Raw genomic sequence first — 18,837 nt, 5'->3', positions numbered from 1 at the left:
GTAGCTATAGTTGGGATGCACGGAGTCGGGAAGACGACACTTGCTCAACTTGTATTCAACCACAAAGATGATGCCATGAAGGAGTTTGAGCCTAAGGTGTGGGTATCTGTGTCTGATGACTTCGATCTTGTGCGAGTGACTAAAGCAATTCTTGAATCAATCACATCCCGACCTGTTGAAGTCGAGGAGTTTAGTAAAATGCAGCATGATTTGAGTGAGCAGTTAAGAGGAAAAAAGTTTTTAATCGTTTTAGATGATATTTGGAACAAAGGTGACCATGATCTATACGATCTCTGGACAAGACTTCAATCCCCTTTTGGCGTTGGAGCTGGAGGAAGTAAGATACTTGTGACAACCCGTGATGTGAATGTTGCAAAGATTATGGGAGCCGCTGGAGTCCATAATTTGGAGTGCATGGGAGATGATGATTGTTTGGAAATATTTGAGCGACATGCATTCGGGGAACTTAACGATGGAAAACCAGTAAATTATGAGTTAATTCGAAGAAAAATTGTCGAAAAATGTCGTGGATTACAATTAGCTGCAAGGACTCTCAGTGGCCTTTTACGTTGCAAAGAAAAAGATGAGTGGGAAGAAATATTGAATAACAAATTGTGGAATATAGCAGATAAGAGTGGCATTCTCCCCATACTAAAGTTTAGCTATCACTATCTTCCATCAAATTTGAAGAGGTGTTTTGCGTATTGGTCAATACTTCCAAACAACTATGAATTTAGGGAGAAGCAACTCGTCCTTTTGTGGATGGCAGAGGGTTTGATTCAACTTTTGTAATTCCTCCCTATGATGGATGTTTATGGGATCACCGTTTTCCTATCCCCGTTTATTTTATTTTAGCAATTTGTGACTTGTGAGTGAGTAGTTCATTTAATTTAATGTGTCGAGAATTAGGCAATTAACAAGGAAATGGAAAGGCAAGGGGCTTATTGCTCAAGTGGGTAAAAGAGTGTTTTTAATCCTTCTGCATTGTTGCTTGTATAAGAAATAACAATAGTAATAAATAGATCATTCTCTTGCTTCTACATGTTTCCCGGATTACCTCCCTGCTAATGACTCGCGGAATTGGGCAAGAATGGATCATAAAGTTGTCCTCCTTCCAGAGGCAAATGCGAGATTGTTGCTGAACTGTTGATTAGGAGCCCGTGGGATCTCGTGTCGAGTTGAGTGAGCAGGAGAGTTTTGTTGAATTTGAATATGATTCCTTGGCCTGTGAGGCAGAGGACTGGGAAAATTGGCAATTTGTTGAGGTGGATTGAAGTTACCCGATCTCATTGTATACCATGAAAAAAAAAAGTGAGATTCCACTATAAAACTAATTAGCAATATGGGAGTAAACCAACTGACTTATAAGCTCATGCAATACCTCTCCTCCAATTGATGTGAGATTAATTCTCAACATAGCGTCCAAGGGTAAGCAGTACCTTGATGAAGTTCTACTGTTATCATCGCCAGCAAACAATAACAATAAAAGGAAAGCAGCAAGAAGGAGACATTCGAGATGATCCCACGTTCTCTTCCTTAACCTAGAGAAATTACCCAGAAGCTTGTTGGCAAAAGTTGAATAAAAAATAGAAGAACATGTCTCCAAGAATTTGGCACGCTGCTGCTGCTTCATTCTTCAAAGAATAATACTCCAGAAAAAGATGAAAGGTCCTCCAGATAACTTGAATGCCATTTACATGGTTATCGTTTTGATCAGATATTGGGTAAAGCTTAAACAAAGGGAAGAAAGAATTTAATACTGATACTGAAAAGAAGAAAATGAAGAAATATGGGCAACCCCATCGCCTCCATTGTCACAAAAGGAATTTAAAATTCAAAAGAAGACAAGCAAAACAAGTCTTCATTTTCTCAAAAGTAAACGAAGAAGAGAAGTGCTAGCGGGACTTCAAAGGTAAACATGACTTCAGACTTGCTTTCAGAGACGTCGTGTCGCCCGCTCCCGCCATAGCAGCAACTCTCTTAGAAGTAACTCCAGTGAAATTCAAAGAGGAAAGCGAAGACTATGGCGCGAGGATCACTAGTGCGACCATAGAGCCCCGTGACAAAAACCGAAAAGGAAGAAAAGTTCAGCAGCACAGACCAAGAGAAGCATGGGGTTTTCTTCCGAATATAAAGCCATGTCAATCAAAGAAGTAGAGCAATCCAAATCATAGAAAAGCTACCAAGTGGTTAATGAGATTCATATTCAAACCCGAATCCCCATTAACAAATCCAAGCCAAATTAGTTGGCCTTGTCGTCGAAACTCAAATTTAAGGTTAGCTAAATGCCAATTAGCTGATAACTGGTGGGAAACTCATGCAAAGTCATATAAAATGGTGCATTACAATGCATATGTCAGATGGCAAATAGCTGACACAAAATACCTATCAAATTCCAAATTTCAAAATTTTCAGTTAGCAAATAGCTGATACAAAATACCCATCAAATTCCAAAGTTCAAAATTCTCAAATGGTACGAAGCCACACAAATTAAATTCCAAATTCATTTTCGAACCACGTCAGTTTGATCCTGCTAAGAATACGTAGGGAATCTAGAGACTCAATTTAGATGCAATTTCCCTACAAAGTCAAAATCGAATCCCTGGTTCATTCAACCAAGTTCACTCAAATAAATCTAGAGTATTCAAATAAACCAAATACCAAATCTTACTTTTGCAGTGGGGCATTCACTCATTGAAAATCCCAAACCAATTCATCCATTAACTACACCGGTTTGATCTGGCCAATGGTACATAGGTAGTCTAGTACCATACTATAGATACAATCACAAAACCAAAGTACCAAATCAAATCCATGGTGTATATAAACCAAATTCACTCCAACACATCCAAATTGTTCAAATTGTTCAAATAAACCAAATACCAAATATTTTTTTTTTCTTCAATGGGTGTTCACTCACTAAAAATCTCAAATCAAAACATCTAAGGACTACGAGTGACTTAATTTCTCCAAAAATGGTACATAGGCAATCTAGGGCTCAACCTAAGGGTACACAGCTGGAGTTAATAACACTAGACGAGTTCTTCCGCGACAATACTAATCACTGTCTTGAATATATTAGGATGTGGCAGTGCCAAAATCTGAAATCCTTATCGGATGGCGTATGCCACCTCATCAATTTTCAAACGTTGGATATTTATCACTGTGGAAATCTTGTTTCCATCCCAAGACTGAGTGGGGGTAGAAGAGCCTCCAACCTAAGAGAGGTCGAGATCACCGATTGTGACAAATTGAAGGCGTTGCCCGAATACATGCACAATCTCAACTCTCTTGAGGGATTGATGATTGACTACCGTAAAGGTTTGAGTTGCTCCTTTCCCCCCCCAACCTCACATCACTTACAATTTGGAAGGTCAAAAGTTGTAAGTCATTCTGGGAGTTGGAGTGGGGATTGCACAAACTCACCTCTCTTAGAAAGTTGTGGATCTACGACAATGATCCGGATACGGTGTCATTTCCACTTGGCATGGAGAGGCTGAAATGCTTCTGTAAATTTTCTCAGTTTTAAAAAAATAATCTGTTATGACAAAGCCACCAACTAATCTCTTTAAAAAAAAATAAAAATCAAATCCCTAACCATGCAATTGGATCATGATCTCGTCAAGTAGTACTCTCACGGACCATTTGCCCCTAATATTAATTAATGCTCGAATTTACAATAACATCTTATTTTAAGTGGCATAAAGGACAGGACATGCCTGGTCAATTGGTCATTTCCCAAAGTCCCCAAACCCCTTAAATAATTAGAAAAGCTCAAAACTACCAAAGCATGGGGGACAGGGTGGAGCCTAGGTGAGGCCCATAAATTGATTCAGACACTTGTATTTGTGACAAATTACATCGAAATAATTGAATTCCAATAAAAAAAGAAAAAAACTTAATAATTTGCAGGAAGAGGGAATTGATTTTGATTTATGATTCGTTTGAAAGTGTTTCTAGAATGATTGAAAGCATCTTAGATAAAATTTATTTTGAATTTCAAAAGCTTTGTGGAAGAAGCAACACATATGCTTCTTAAAATGAAGAAGCACTAAAAGGCTTTTACATGATTTACTTGAATTTTTATTAAGTATTTGTTTCAAAAATTAAAAATATTTTTAGTTATTTTAAAAACACTTCTAAACGACCTTATATTTTATATTATGTGGTGAGGAAACTGAATTGAACCAAATAATTCACATACCATAACAATTTGGAATCGAACTCACCTCATTATAAAAAATAAAAACATCAAACTTAAAACATTTTATTTATAAATAAAAAATAAAACCCTAATAATAAAAGACAGAGGAAAACAACTTAATAACAAACAATAAAATAAAAAAAGGCTAACTTTAGCGGTATGGCTTTGACCCGTTTTCACTCTCTGTCAAAGACTCAAAGCCTCAATACATGGATGGTCATGGTAGTAGGCCCCCCAGACCTTATTCTCTCTCTCTCTCTCTGTTTTTCTAATCTGACTCACTACTGTACGTTCTCTCTCTCTCTCTCTCTCTCTCTCTCTCTCTCTCTCTCTCTCCGCACACGTTTCAGGAAAAAAGGAGCTCTTGCACATAGAGGTGAATTGTCTGTCATTCCATTTCACTCTTCTCATCTTCTTCTATTTTGTGTGGTTACAGTTAAGCTATGTCAACATTTTATATTTTTATTACTTTTTATTTTATTATTTTTATAAAAAATAATATAAAATGTTGACATGGTTTAACTATGACCATACAAACAGGAGGGGATGGAAAGAGTATGGAAATGGGAGGGCAAACAATCCACCTCCCTCGCACATTGCTCTCTCTCCAGGGCCGGTCTAAAGATTTTTGAGGGCTGAGGTGACGTCAAAAAATGTGCCATCACTTCATATAAAAAATTATTTGTTTTCACACGTAAGACATCGATAAAATTATATTTAGAAAAACACTTTAAACTCAATAATTTAGAAACACGGAATAACTAATTTATCTTGTATTGAAAGAAGGAAACCAAAAAACTTCAGCCTTACAAGTAAATAGATTATGAGTTTTGTTTTCCATTCGAACTTTTAAAGTGTTTTTGTATAAATCGTGAGCTATTTTTTCTTATTTACTAACCTTGTCAATATAAGACTAAAATAATAATAATGTTTTCGAGTCTTTAAGGATATGTATAAGTAATGAATGAATATTAAATTAAATTTTTTGATGACACGTAATATTATTTACAAATTTGGTCTAAAAATTTAGTCTACTCATTACTCTTTGTTGAAGATTAGACTTGAATTGGAACATATATTTAGCAACCCACATAGCTACTAGCTAGTAAATAAATAAATTAACAACCAAACAAAAACTTGTAAAAATTGAAAACAATAAACATGCACATAGCATTTCGAACTTATGACCTCTCGTTAATTTTAAACAATAAAAACCATTGCTTCTTATTAAACTTCTTGATCATTTAGCCAATTTGTATAAATTTATACTGTTATGAAAAGAAATTTGTAAAAATTAGAATGTAAATAAATACGCATGATGTTTTGAACCTAAGACCTCATCATTAATTTTAAACAACAAAATAATCAATTCTAGTTAAATTTCTTTGTCACTAAATCAAATTTTATAAATTTATACTCTTATAAAAATATATGCAAATATATCATCCTAATAATTTTGATACATCTAATTTTTTTAGACTTGGACGGTCGCCCTGCCGCACTGGATCTGGGCCTGGCATGTCTCTCTCTCTCTCTCTCTCTCTTTATCTCCCTCAACAGTTGTGAGTGCTCTTTCTTTCCTTTCCACTCTGTTAAAAGCAAAACCAAAGCAAGAAACCCTTTCAAAGTTCTGATTTTTGGTGGAAGGCTCTCTCTCTCTCTCTCTCTCCCAAGCCCAGGTATCTATCTTTTTTGGGTTTCCTTTTCTGTTCACTTTTAACTGGTCCTGATATGTTTGGTGATTTTTGCTTCTCTATTGCACTCTATCTTGTTTTTTTAGCATCTGGGTCTTTTGGATCCAAAGTGTTGGGTCCCTGATTGAGATCTGTATGAATCTCTTTACTTTGCTTCTTATCTTTTGCTATAGATTATGGGTTTTGTCTGTATTTATAGATAATTGATAGATACACACTTACATACATTCAGTTGAGTTTTTTCTTTAGCTCCCATGGCTCGTTGATCCATGGCATTTTTTTCTGTTGAAAGTTTTGTGCTTTCATGGAAAAAGGATTGGCATTTTTGAGGTAGATAACTGTGACTCTTGTACTCTTGATTCAGTTTTGACCCATCACTTGTTGGGATTTTAGATTGTTTTATAGCTTGATGCTTCTGGGTTGTAAATAGCGTGAAATCTGATGGTTTTGTTGTAAATAGAGTGAAATCGAGTGGCGAAAGTTTAACTGTAGCTATGCTACGGTCAAATCCCTCCTCAATTTTAGAATAGATAATTACCTTCTTCCCTTGTGGCTTTGTAGAAAGCAATGGATTCTTTTCCGCTCCCAAACAGTTTTAATATTTTCTTAATAGAGTAAATTGCAGCTACGGTTCCTTAACTTTAACTCAATTGGAGCAATGGTCCCTCAACTAAAAATTCATTACTGTTGGTCCTCAACTCATCAAAATATGCAGCTATGGTCCCTCAACTAAAAATTCATTACTATTGGTCAAATTCATTACTATTGGTTCCTCAACTCATCAAAACATGCATCTATGGTCCCTCAACTAAAAATTCATTACCATTGGTCCCTCAACTTTAATTCAACTAGAGAAATTGTCCCTTAACTTTAACCCAATTGTAGCAGTGGTCATTCTAACATAACTCGTTTTGACAAAAATTTTGACGTAGTTGACGAAAAAGATTATAATTATACACTTTGATGAGTCCCTAATTATATAAATGGTTATTCCAACTTAACTTATTTTGACAAAATTTTGACGAAATTGATGAAAAGGACTATAGCTACACATTTTGATAAATTGAGGGACTAATGGTAATGAATTTTTAGTTGAGGATCTCCAATTTGATTAAAGTTAAGGGACTACAATTTACTCTTTTTAATATGCAGAAAGAATGATACAATCAAAAGTCACAGATTCCCACCAACTCCCACCAACTGCGTATTTTCTCAACCCGAGCACTCCTGACCACCACCAACTTCGTATTTTCGCAGCGGAGAGCTCCGTTCGCCCGTCCGACCACCACCGTCGTATTTTCTCAACCCGAGCACTCCTGACCACCGTCTGTGTTCCAAATCTTCAGTTTTAAGGTATTCAAGAATTGGGGACCTTGAGTTCTTGACCTCTGTTCCAAATATTGTTTTTGTTTTCATTTTGGTTGAATTTAGGGAGAACGAATTAATGATTAACTTGCAGCTGACCTATAAATTTACTGCTCTAACCCGCGCCTAAATTTTCCCGTGTATTATTTTCTTTGTTTGATTTTTTCTTTTCACGATTCTATTCACTCTTTCTAATGGCTCTCTCACTCTAGTTTAATGCCCAAAACTCTATTTTTTCTATATTTTTTTTCTTCCCTTCTTCCTATCAGGTTTTTTTTTTTTTTTTTTGTCGATTTGGTGTGATTCTTCAGCTCCAAGTTCCTGGGGGGCCGTTTATATTTTTTCAGTTCCGTTGTCAAAGTTTCAATTAAGTTTTTGGGGGTTTAAGAAATTTTTTATTTTGCGTAGGAGTGACAATTTGAGATTTGGCGGGACATCCAGTTGGAGTAGCACTTGAGTAGGGGTTGGGAGAGGGAGAGGGAGGTGAACGCAAAGATGGAAGAGTGGGAGATTGATTTGGCAAAGTTGGATTTAAGACATGTTCTTGCTGTTGGAACTAATGGCACTGTGTATCGCGGCGCATATGACGGCCAAGATGTTGCAGGTACTTTGATTTCTCTGAAGGCTTCAATTCGTTTTCAATTCTTTTTCGTTGTTAAATTTTGGGTGATGTGCAGGATTTGTTTGCATGCCTAAGTTTTCCATGTTTGAGACTTTAAAACATAGTTTAGTGGTCAATGAGTTTCACCAGAAATGAAATGGAATGGAGAAATTTTACAGTTTGTTGAGTTGGTGGACGCCTAGACGGTAAGCCATCGTCTATAATTGTTTAGTATAGTATCAAAGGCTCGTTTGGGATTGTTGTATTACAGAATTTGCTGTAGTGACCGTGTATTAGATGGTTAATGAATCTATTGGGAATGGTTTTAGCATGCTGAACTCAGATTTCAAACTTTCATTGTTATTAGACTTAGGGGTTTACTTCATTGCACAAAAGAATACATGTGATTGTTTGCCCAAGTATAGATACAAATTTACAACTACATAAATTTTTTTGATTGAATGTAAGAAAGCGGTGTTATTTGATTGAATAATGAACTCCCAACCATAGGTAACCCTGTATTTTTTTTTTATTTTTTGTCAATATTCTTCTCATGGCCTGTGTATTCTTGATATTATAGTGAAGATATTGGATTGGGGGGAGGATGGTATTGCCACAGCAGCTGAAACTGCTGCTCTTCGGGCATCATTTCAGCAAGAGGTTGCTGTTTGGCATAAGCTTGACCACCCAAATATTCCAAAGGTAAATTTAGTATATATTGGTTCTTCATCTCAGTTTGCGTCCTATAAAGTCACGATAGCTTCAGATGAAATTTTGATACTGTTTAAATGTCAATTTTCAGGTTTACGTGATGTTCATTTGCTGTTATCTTCTCCTATGGTTGAGATTTATCTATTTAAACTGTAACCATTATATTTGTGACAGTTTGTCGGAGCTTCAATGGGAACTTCCAACCTGAAAATCCCTGTTAAAAACACATCAAACGATAGCCATAATTCTCCTCCTTCAAGAGCTGGTTGTGTTATCGTTGAGTTTGTTCCTGGTGCTAAGACGCTAAAGAACTTTTTGATCAGGAATCGAAGAAACAAACTTGCCTTTAAGGTTGTGATTCAACTTGCTGTGGATCTCTCCAAAGGGTGAGTTGGGTTCATTTTTGGTGCTTGATTTAATTCTGTTTTTTTGTTGGGTTTCAAACTAAAGGATTGTTCTTGTTGTTTCATTCTCTCAGTTTGAGCTATCTTCACTCGAAGAAAATTTTACACCGTGACGTCATACCGGAAAATATGTTGGTTGATAATCATGGAACATTGAAAATTGTTGATTTTGGCGTTACTATAATAGAAACACATAAACCAAGGGACATGACTGGGTACATGGCCCCAGAGGTACCTACTTTTTGTTAATTATTGCCAAATCTAGTTCTAAACAAATTTGAAGCGGACATTCTTTTATCTATAGATTCCCCTTGCTGCAAATTGGATTAGAATTCTAACATCAAGGTTTTTGTAGTTCCTTGATGGCAAGCCATACAACAGGAAATGCGATGTCTATAGTTTTGGTTTTTTCTTGTGGGAAATCTATTGCTACGGCATGCCTTATCCTAATCTAAGTTTTGATGATGTGCGACAGGTTGGTTTGTTGTTGCACATACTGCTTTAATTTCTATATGAGATTTTACTGCAAATTTGTTTTGAAGTAGTGGAGCTGATGTAGCAAAACTTGTCTGTCTTTGGCTTTTAAGTAATGTTGATCACCAAATGTTAGTCCTAATATTGTATGCTTGGATGGCAGAATTTACGACCAGAAATCCCAAGATGTTGTCCAAGCACATTGGCTAGCATCATGCGAAAATGTTGGGATGCAAACCCGGATAATCGCCCTGAAATGGAAGAGGTAGTGAAAATGTTGTATGCAATAGATACTAGCAAGCGAGGCGGCATGATACCTGAAGACCAGTCTACCGGCTGTTTCTGTTTCAGCACACCTCGCGGTCCATGACCTTTGTTTCGTGTAATATACTTTTATAGAATGTGCAGTGCATATTAAGACCAGTTACCATTTCAGTGTTAGACTGCAGACAGCAGGCAGTCTTTGAATTATCATATCACATCTCTGAATAATGCACCAACAGCATTTTTGAAAACCCATGTTGCTTGTGGCTCCTTATTGTAAATTAGTTTGGAAATCAAGTTTTTACGACCCTAAAGAAAAATGTCTTGTAGTTTTATTATGTTATTTTTACTGTCATGGTTTGGTAATATCTTGATGAGGCAGTTATTCTCTAAACAAGACATTTCTTCTTTATTAAATAACAGGGTGTTGATCTGATGTAAATAAGATGTCGATCATAATGGTCGTTAACATGTATGTTTTATCGTGTAAATATTGGCATTAACACTGTAAAATCAGTCCATTAAGGAAGAATAGATGTCGTGCAAAGAGAAAGCGGAGGCAATTCTTTCTTGTTTAAAATTAAGAAAAGAAAGGATATTACTAGGAACCCAAAATCAAATTGATTTGCACATTTTTGTGGTGCAAAGCATACCTACCTAATGTTCCTTTAGAAATCCCAAAGGACACCACCCCTTACTTTTGGGTTTGGTGGGTAGGCGGCACCCCTCCCTCTCTCTAGTGGTAGTGGGTGGAGCGATTTTATTATAGTCAAAATTTAGCACACAAATGTATAAATATTAGTTTTTATAAAACAATTCAAATATAGTCAAGAATTCACTTAAGTAGACTTAACTACATTCAAAATTAAAAGCTAATTACACCTAAAATCAAATGGAGTATTTTTGCTGATCACCATAACTATAATGTATGCCCATCATTTTAGATGATATTTGGAACAAAGGTGACTATGATCTATACGATCTCTGGACAAGACTTCAATCCCCTTTTGGCGTCGGAGCTGGAGGAAGTAAGATACTTGTGACAACCCGTGATGTGAATGTTGCAAAGTTTATGGGAGCCGCTGGAGTCCATAATTTGAAGTGCATGAGAGATGATGATTGTTTGGAAATATTTGAGCGACATGCATTCGGGGAACTTAACGATGGAAAACCAGTAAATTATGAGTTAATTCGAAGAAAAATTGTCGAAAAATGTCGTGGATTACCATTTGCTGCAAGGACTCTCGGTGGCCTTTTACGTTGCAAAGAAAAGGATGAGTGGGAAGAAATATTAAACAACAAATTGTGGAATATAGCAGATAAGAGTGACATTCTCCCCGTACTAAAGTTGAGCTATCACTATCTTCCAAAAAATTTGAAGAGGTGTTTTGCCTATTGCTCAATACTTCCAAACGACTATGAATTTAGGGAGAAGCAACTCGTCCTTTTGTGGATGGCAGAGGGTTTGATTCAACAAAAACCTGAAGACAATAAACAAATGGAGGATTTGGGCCGTGACTACTTTCAAGAGCTATTATCAAGGTCGTTGTTTCAAGAATCAAGCAAAAACAATTCACGATTTGTAATGCATGACCTCGTTAATGATTTAGCATAATGGGTAGCAGGAGAAATATGTTCTAGGTTGGAAGATAAGCAAGGTGATAACTTGCAACGCACCTGCTTTCGAAGGGCTCGCCATTCATCTTTCATTGCTGGTCAATTTGATGGAGTTACGAGATTTGAGGACTTTTCTAAAGTTGAACGTTTGCGAACATTCCTGCCACTTTCACTTTCAGATTCCAGGTAGTGGAGTAAATATTTGTCTCATAAGGTTATTTTTGAGTTACTACCACAGTTGCAATACTTACGAGTGCTCTCTTTGAATGGCTACAAAATAACTGAGCTGCCAAACTCAATCGGTAATTTGAGGTTGTTGCAGTATCTTGACCTTTCCTACATAGATATAACCAGTTTGCCTGAATCAACAAGCACTCTTTACAGCTTGCAAACATTGATATTGGAAGGTTGTTCTAAATTGAAGTCATTGCCTGCGAACATGAGTAATCTAATTAATTTGCGCCATCTAAACAACTCGGATGCATATTCGTTGGGAGGAATGCCTCCACAACTGGGTAGATTGGTGAATCTCCAATCATTGTCTAATTTTGTGGTCAGTGGTGGTAGTGATCAATCAAGGATAAGAGAGATAGAGTTCCTATTGCATCTCCGCGGGACATTGTGCATATCAAGATAGGGGAATGTGATTGATGTCGAGGATGCTCGGAGGGCCAACTTAAAATACAAGGAGAGGCTTGATTCGTTGGTCCTAGAATGGTCTCATTCAAGCGACACAAGAGAAATGGAATCTGCTGTGCTTGACATGTTACAGCCTCATACAAAGCTCAAGGAGCTCACCATCAAGAGTTATGCCGGAAAGGAATTTTCATCATGGGTTGCAGTTTTTTTGTTCTCTAATGTGGTGCTTGTGCGGTTAGAGGAGTGTAACAATTGTTTATCGTTGCCACCTCTTGGACAATTGCCTCATCTCAAAGAACTTTATATTAGAGGAATGAATGCAGTGGAAAGTGTTGGTGCTGAGTTTTATGGAGAGTGCATCTCGCCTTTTCCGCTATTAGAGACTCTTGAGTTTGTGGATATGCAGCATTGGAAGGAATGGCTTCCTTTCCAATTGGATCATGGAAATGGTGTTTTCCCTTGCCTGAAAACGCTCTTTGTAAAAAAATGTTCAAAACTGGGGGGTAAGTTGCCAGAGAACCTCAATTCTTTAGCAAAGCTTGGAATTGTTAAATGTGAAGAATTAGTGGTTTCAATTGCCAACTACAAACAACTTCGTCAGTTAAACATTGACTGTTGTAAAGTGTTGGTGCATACAGCTGCTAAGGTTGAGTTTGAGTTGTTAGAGTCCTTGTGCCTTTCAAACATTTCAGAGCTGATGTCTCTGCAAACAGGGGAATTGTTCCAGAAGGGATTAAGCAAGTTTAGAGATTTGAAGATTAATGGATGTGAGGAGCAGATGTCTTCATTGTAGAATGACGGTAGATTATTGCAGCAGTTGACTTCTCTTGGCCGTTTGGAAATTGAAGACAACTCTCCTCTAGTTGAAGAATTGGGAAAAGAAGCAGATGAGTTGCTGCAATTGCAAATATTGGAGTGCAAGCTTGAAGGACTGGAGCCAAAGAGGTGCAAAAATATTTTAAAGCTACCAAAAGGGTTAAATCAGTTGTTGTCTCTTCAACAGCTTTGCATACACAAATGTCTACGTCTAGTTTCTTTTGAGGATGTTGGTCTGCCACCTTCTCTTAAAGACATCAAGATTACAGAGTGCCATTCGATGATATATTTGGCAAAATTTCAGATTCCCCAAAATCTCGGAAGAATACAGATAAGTGACTGTAAAAGTTTGAAATCACTAGTAGATGAGGAGGTTGTTGGTTCTTCTCTGTTGTCTTCTCACATTTGTCTTGAATACTTGAAAATCCAGGAATGTCAATCTCTGACGTTGTTATCATTGAGCGGCCAGCTTCTTAGGACACTTAAACACCTTGAGATATACGATTGTTTACAGCTGGAGTTAATTGTACAGGACGGGTTCTCCCACTACAACACTAATCAGTGTCTTGAATATATAAGGATCTGGAAGTGCCAAAATCTGAAATACTTACCGGATGGCTTATGCCACCTCATCAATCTTCAAACGTTGGATATTTATTACTGGGGAAGTCTTGTTTCTATCCCCGGACTGAGTGGGGGGAGAAGAGCCTTCAACCTGAGAGAGATCAAGATAACCGATTGCGACAAATTGGAGGTGTTACCCGAAGCCATGCACAATCTCAACTCTCTTGAGGAATTGACCATCAACTACCGTGAAGGTTTGAGTTGCTTCTTTCCCTCCAACCTCACATCACTTACAATTTGGAAGGTCAAAAGCTGTAAGTCATTATGGGAGTTAGAGTGGGGATTGCACAGACTCACCTCTCTTAGAAAATTATGGATCTACGGTAATGACCCGGATACGGTTTCGTTTCCACCCGACGTGGTCCAGAAGGAGCCGCTCCTCCCCAAATCTCTTACTGGACTATTAATTTGTGGTTTCCCGAATCTGAAGAAACTGAGTAGCAAGGGCTTTCAATCCCTAACGTTTCTTGAATCTCTGCATCTCTCCAGTTGTCCACAGCTAGCATCCATTCCAGATGAGGGTCTTCCTCCTTCACTTACACAACTTCTTATCTCTGGGTGTCCTGTGCTAAAAGAGAGACGCGAACGAGGAAAATGACGCTACTGGCACAAAGTATCCCACATCCCTTACATAGCATAGAGAGATTTTAAGATGATGTGAAGCTGATAGTCGATTCGATCCCAGTCTCCAGGTCCAGGTATCATCTTCTCAATAGTATTGTTAATCGTCTTTATTCTCGTAATTAAAGTAATCCACAATATTCCTCAAGTTGGTAAAATGTTTTAAGTTTTTTTTTTATTTGTGTCCTCAAGATTTTGGGGTTTCAGGAGTGACTGTTTTAAGAGGCATTCATTTGAGATTTGGCTGACAAACTACTGTAGGGCTGGTTTTGTGTTTGCATTGAGAGCGATTCTCTAAAGACAACCATGCCTATTTCTAGGCCAAGGTTTCTTCTCCCGTGCTGCTCACAACTCTAGTGTATGAGCTCTCCAGATTTGTAATATAACTGTGGTACTCTTTTCTAAGTTTGGAGTTTTTCCCACTGGGTTTTCTCCGATCAAGATTTTAACGAGGCCACTTAAACCTGAACTTTTGTAATTCCTCCCTATGATGGATGTTCACCGTTTTCCTATCCCAGTTTATTTTATTTTAGCAATTTGCGACTTGTAAGCGAGTAGTGCATTTAATTTAATGTGTCGAGAATTAGGCAATTAACAAGGAAATGGAAAGGCAAGGGGCTTATTGTTCAAGTGGGTAAAAGAATGTTTTTACTCTTGTACCTCAGGTTTTATCGTCGAATACCCCTTCCGCATTGTTGCTTGTATAAGAAATAATAATAGTAGTAAATAGATCATTCTCTTGCTTCCACATCTTTCCCGAATTACCTCCCTGCTAATGACTTGCGGAATTGGGCGAGAATGGATCATAAAGTTGTCCTCCTCCTCCAAGATCAGATGCCGACTTTCCCGTGGCAAAATTGAGCGAGTAGTCAGCATCCGTATAACCTTCAATACTAAAATAACCATTCTTCTTAAATAAAATCCTTTTCCCCGGACTTCCTTTCAAATAACTCAATATTCTTAAAAATGCGTTCATGTGTTGTTCTCCTGGATCATGCATGTATTGACTAACGACACTCAAGGCATGAGCAAGGTCTGGTCTAGTATATATATGCCAAATACATTAATCTTCCCACTAACCGTTGATACCTTCCTTTATCTACCAGTACTTGGTTTAGATCAATGCTTAGCTTCATTCCTTTTGCCAACGGAGTAGTCACGGGTTTGCATGCTGACATGCCAGTTTCTTATAACAAGTCAAGAATATACTTTATCTGTGACAGGAAGATTCATGACTTGCTACTTGATACCTCAATCTCAAGAAAATATTTCAGATACCCAAGATCCTTCATCTCAAATTTTGTACTCAAATATTTCTTCAAGGCTACACTCTCATCCAGATCATTACCGGTAACTACCATGTCATCCACATATACAATGAGTGTTGTAAGCTTTCCATTCCAACATTTCAAGAATAGTGTGTGATCACAGTTACTTTGCTTATATCCAAATGCTCTCATAGACTTGGTAAATCTATCGAACCATGCTCTTAGGGAGTACTTTAACCCATACAATGATTTTCGAAGCTTGCACACCTTTTGTCTATGCATATCTGGAACGTTACTCCCTGGTGGGAGTTCCATGTAAATCTCTTATGTCAAATCCCTATGCAAGAAGGCATTCTTCACATCGAACTACTGTAACAGCCAATTAAGATTTGCAACCAAGGACAACAAAACACGAACTGTATTGATCTTGGTCATAGGGGCAAATGTATTTGTCTAGTCAATTCCATATTTTTTTTAGTGCATCCTTTTGCTACTAGTCTTGCCTTGAAGCGATCCACCATCCCATCAGCTTTGTACTTCATCGTATAAACCCATTTGCATCCCACAGGTTTCTTGCCAGCTGGCAAGTCTATGATCTCCCATGTAGCATTCTTCTTCAAATACTTCAACTCTTCATTCATTGATGCTTTCTAACGTGGATCAGTTAAAGCCTCTTGCACATTGTTAGGAATAGATACAATAGATAATTGATGCACAAATGACTTATTTGATTCTGACAGGTGACTGATAGACATATAATTACTTGACGGGTATAACACATTAGACTCAGGGTTAGGCTTACTCATCGGATACCTAGTTTTGCATTTAGGGTCGGCTTCATAAGTAAGTTTAGGAACACCTCGGTTGACGCGATCAGGGAGACGACATGGTGGTGGTGCATCAGGGATCGAAAATGATTGATTATGGTTATTGGGACTCAAGATCGACTGTGAGGTAGCTGGTGACACATGACTGTCCGGTGGTGAGGAAACTGATTGTGAGCTATCAGGTAGTGAGTTATCTGGCAATGTCGAGTCGTCCCTTTCAAAGTTTTCAACATTGTTTCCATGTGAATGATCACCATTTGTCTCCAAGAAATTACCACTTAGTTCCAAGTCATTCACATTGATAAGGTATGTTCCCGATGTTCGAGGGACATCGGGATGACCACATGCTGACCAACACCCGAGGGTGATACAAGCCATTTAATGAATGCACATGCAGAGAATAATATAATAATATTCAAACTTTAATAAAATGATAGTGATAATGCATGACATGTTCAGAGCATACATCTAATTCAGAATACAAGCGAAATGTGCTATTACAATGATGTCAAAACAGAGAGGATCACACGATGTCACTAGTTGGGGAATGCCTCGTAGCTCGGATCATATGCCTCGTTCTTATGTCTTGAGGGGATGCAAAACAAATATAAGTGGACCAAGTTGATATATATATAATTGAAACAATTATTCATCAACGTACTAACCCCTAAAGTTTCATGAAAACTCAATAGTATAATATGTATTAGGTTTTTCCGAAAACCCTAGCATGCCATAAAACGTTTCATAAAACGTATATCGTATATAATGTGCTAAATAGTGGTATCATAATCGACCAAAGCCACTACATCACCTGACCCGTAGGCCAAATATATGAATATCTTATGACCCGTAGGCCAAATAAATATCTTCTGTCCCATAGACCACTACATCACCCAACCGAAGCCAATATATGTATCATCACCCATAGGCAGAACAATGACCACTAGATAAGCACAAAACCATTGAATATAGTCTTTCCAACATAAGTACATATATATCAAAGCATCTTCATAGTATATAGTCATCCATCATATATACTATAGAGAACATAAATTTGATAAAGTATGGTATTCCAAAATATTCTCAGTAAAGCATGATAATCATAAAGTATAAATCTAATTTACTCATAACACGTTTCATAAAATGTAACCATTAAATCATGATTTTCATGTATGCATTTTTACTATTAAAACATGCATTTTAGAAGGGGTTCACTTACAGATACTCCGTCTTTGAAGAGCCGTGCGAAATAGGAATGATGGAAATGCCGCTAATAAACACACCTAAGCACATAAAGGGTCCAATTTATAAAACTCAATCATAATGATTGAATTTCGAAAAAAGAACATTATAAACGGATTCAAGATGTCGAAACACGTAAAGGGAGACCTAGGGTACCCCCACGTGCTGCCATAGATCGCCAGAAAATTGGCTGAAAAAGTCACCGGTGTCATCATGGACGGCAGATTGTGTGCTCCACGTGTTGGCACTGGCTTGGCCTCACGTGGGCCCATGCGCAGGCCCACGCGCGGCCAGGGTTCTGGGTTGGACCGGGTTTAGGCTTAGGCCTAAAGGGTTTCTATGCTTGGATTCCTTGGGCCGAAGGCCCAAGCTTGCATAACCCAAAGGCCTGGGGTCACTTGGGTTTTGGGCTGGGCTATGAAAGGGATTTGGGCTTGGTTTCAATGAGCCGCAAGCCCAATGGTTTGGGTTCAAAGGGCTTTTGGGTTTGGGTTCTAAAGGTTTAATTGGGGTTTTGGGCTGGGCCTTAGGGTTTTGGGCTAGTAGCCCGGCCCAAAAGAAATCTAGGTTCAAGGGATTTTGGGCTTTCGGGTTTGGGTCGTTTGACTAGGTTTCGACAGAAAAGAAGGTTGAAGCTTCCTAAGCTTTGTTTAACTCCGGTACTCAACCTTAGGGTACGATCTAAGTACCAAAATGAAGTGCAAGATGAGAGGAAGAGTTTCATACCAAATACACGTCGTGAGGTGGCCTGAGTCAGCCAGATTTTGGCTAGAATGCCATAGGGCTCACTGGAGGAACTTTCTGGGTTTCTTGGGCTTCATAGAGGAAGGGAAGAGAGAGAGACTCACTTAGTGGTTTGTGGTGTCGTCGTCGCTGTCGATTTCTTCGTTTTTGGGCGTATATAGGCGTGTATGTAAATCAGGGAGAGGGATAGAGAGTTTGTGCTAGAGAGAGAGTGAGCTGAGAGAGAGCTCAAGGGAGAGAAGAGAGAAAAAGATGGGTGTGGGGGAGCTGCCACGTGGCAGCTAGAGAAAAGGGAAGAATTTGGAGAAAATCCAAAAAGGAATGGATTGGGTAAATGATAGAAGGCAAGCTGGTAATTTTATAAATTCGTGAATATAAAATTACATAGTTTGGGACGGGTTTCACAGACATCATTATTTTCGTGTGAATGATCACCACTTATTTCCAAGACATCACCACTTAAATCCAAATCATTCACACTATCTATATTTGGAATGGTATAATCAAGAGTTTGAACTTTTATCTGATTCTCCCCCTGAAGTGAAGACTCGAGATTGGAAAAGTGTATGTCATTCTCATGAAAGATAACATCCATAATGACAAACAATTTTTTCATTGGAGGGTGATAACAACGATACCCCTTTTGATTTGAGGCATACCCCACAAACACACACCGTAAGGCCGAGGTTCAAGCTTACTTCTTTGTTGTTTATGAAGATGAA

General features: G+C 38.0%; 3 protein-coding genes and 1 long non-coding RNA gene across 7 annotated transcripts; all 4 read left to right on the top strand.

The window, feature by feature from the left end:
* On the top strand, positions 1 to 11,971 carry LOC126589271 (putative disease resistance RPP13-like protein 1). The gene is made up of 4 exons (XM_050254522.1): positions 1 to 271; positions 10,680 to 11,299; positions 11,343 to 11,480; positions 11,573 to 11,971. Exons 1-4 carry the CDS (start codon positions 16 to 18, stop codon positions 11,969 to 11,971), a joined length of 1,413 nt encoding a protein of 470 aa, XP_050110479.1. The 5' UTR covers positions 1 to 15.
* Positions 5,729 to 10,037, top strand: LOC126588858 (serine/threonine-protein kinase STY13-like). Of its 4 annotated transcripts, none has more exons than XM_050254013.1 (8): positions 5,742 to 5,883; positions 7,156 to 7,251; positions 7,672 to 7,867; positions 8,445 to 8,566; positions 8,750 to 8,961; positions 9,054 to 9,210; positions 9,335 to 9,454; positions 9,617 to 10,037. In XM_050254013.1, exons 3-8 carry the CDS (start codon positions 7,759 to 7,761, stop codon positions 9,821 to 9,823), a joined length of 927 nt encoding a protein of 308 aa, XP_050109970.1. In that variant the 5' UTR covers positions 5,742 to 5,883; positions 7,156 to 7,251; positions 7,672 to 7,758; the 3' UTR covers positions 9,824 to 10,037. The 4 variants fall into 4 exon arrangements, with proteins under 4 accessions (XP_050109969.1, XP_050109970.1, XP_050109968.1 ...); XM_050254011.1 differs by having other exon boundaries at positions 5,744 to 5,883; positions 7,051 to 7,251; XM_050254012.1 differs by lacking the exon at positions 7,156 to 7,251 and having other exon boundaries at positions 5,729 to 5,883.
* A 105-nt stretch (positions 11,972 to 12,076) lies between the features above and the next one.
* On the top strand, positions 12,077 to 13,820 carry LOC126589270 (putative disease resistance protein At3g14460). Its single transcript, XM_050254521.1, has 3 exons — positions 12,077 to 12,740; positions 12,822 to 13,607; positions 13,705 to 13,820. Exons 1-3 carry the CDS (start codon positions 12,077 to 12,079, stop codon positions 13,818 to 13,820), a joined length of 1,566 nt encoding a protein of 521 aa, XP_050110478.1.
* A 166-nt stretch (positions 13,821 to 13,986) lies between these two features.
* LOC126588871 (uncharacterized) lies at positions 13,987 to 14,776 on the top strand. Its single transcript, XR_007611651.1, has 2 exons — positions 13,987 to 14,111; positions 14,227 to 14,776. It is a non-coding gene; the product is annotated as an uncharacterized LOC126588871 (long non-coding RNA).
* The last annotated feature ends 4,061 nt before the right edge of the window (positions 14,777 to 18,837 follow it).

The sequence above is a fragment of the Malus sylvestris genome, chromosome 11 (assembly GCF_916048215.2).
Source record: "Malus sylvestris chromosome 11, drMalSylv7.2, whole genome shotgun sequence".
NCBI classification, from domain to species: Eukaryota; Viridiplantae; Streptophyta; class Magnoliopsida; order Rosales; family Rosaceae; genus Malus; species Malus sylvestris.
The sequence above is the reverse complement of the archived record's forward strand: the minus strand, read 5'-3'. Positions and strand labels throughout refer to the sequence as shown.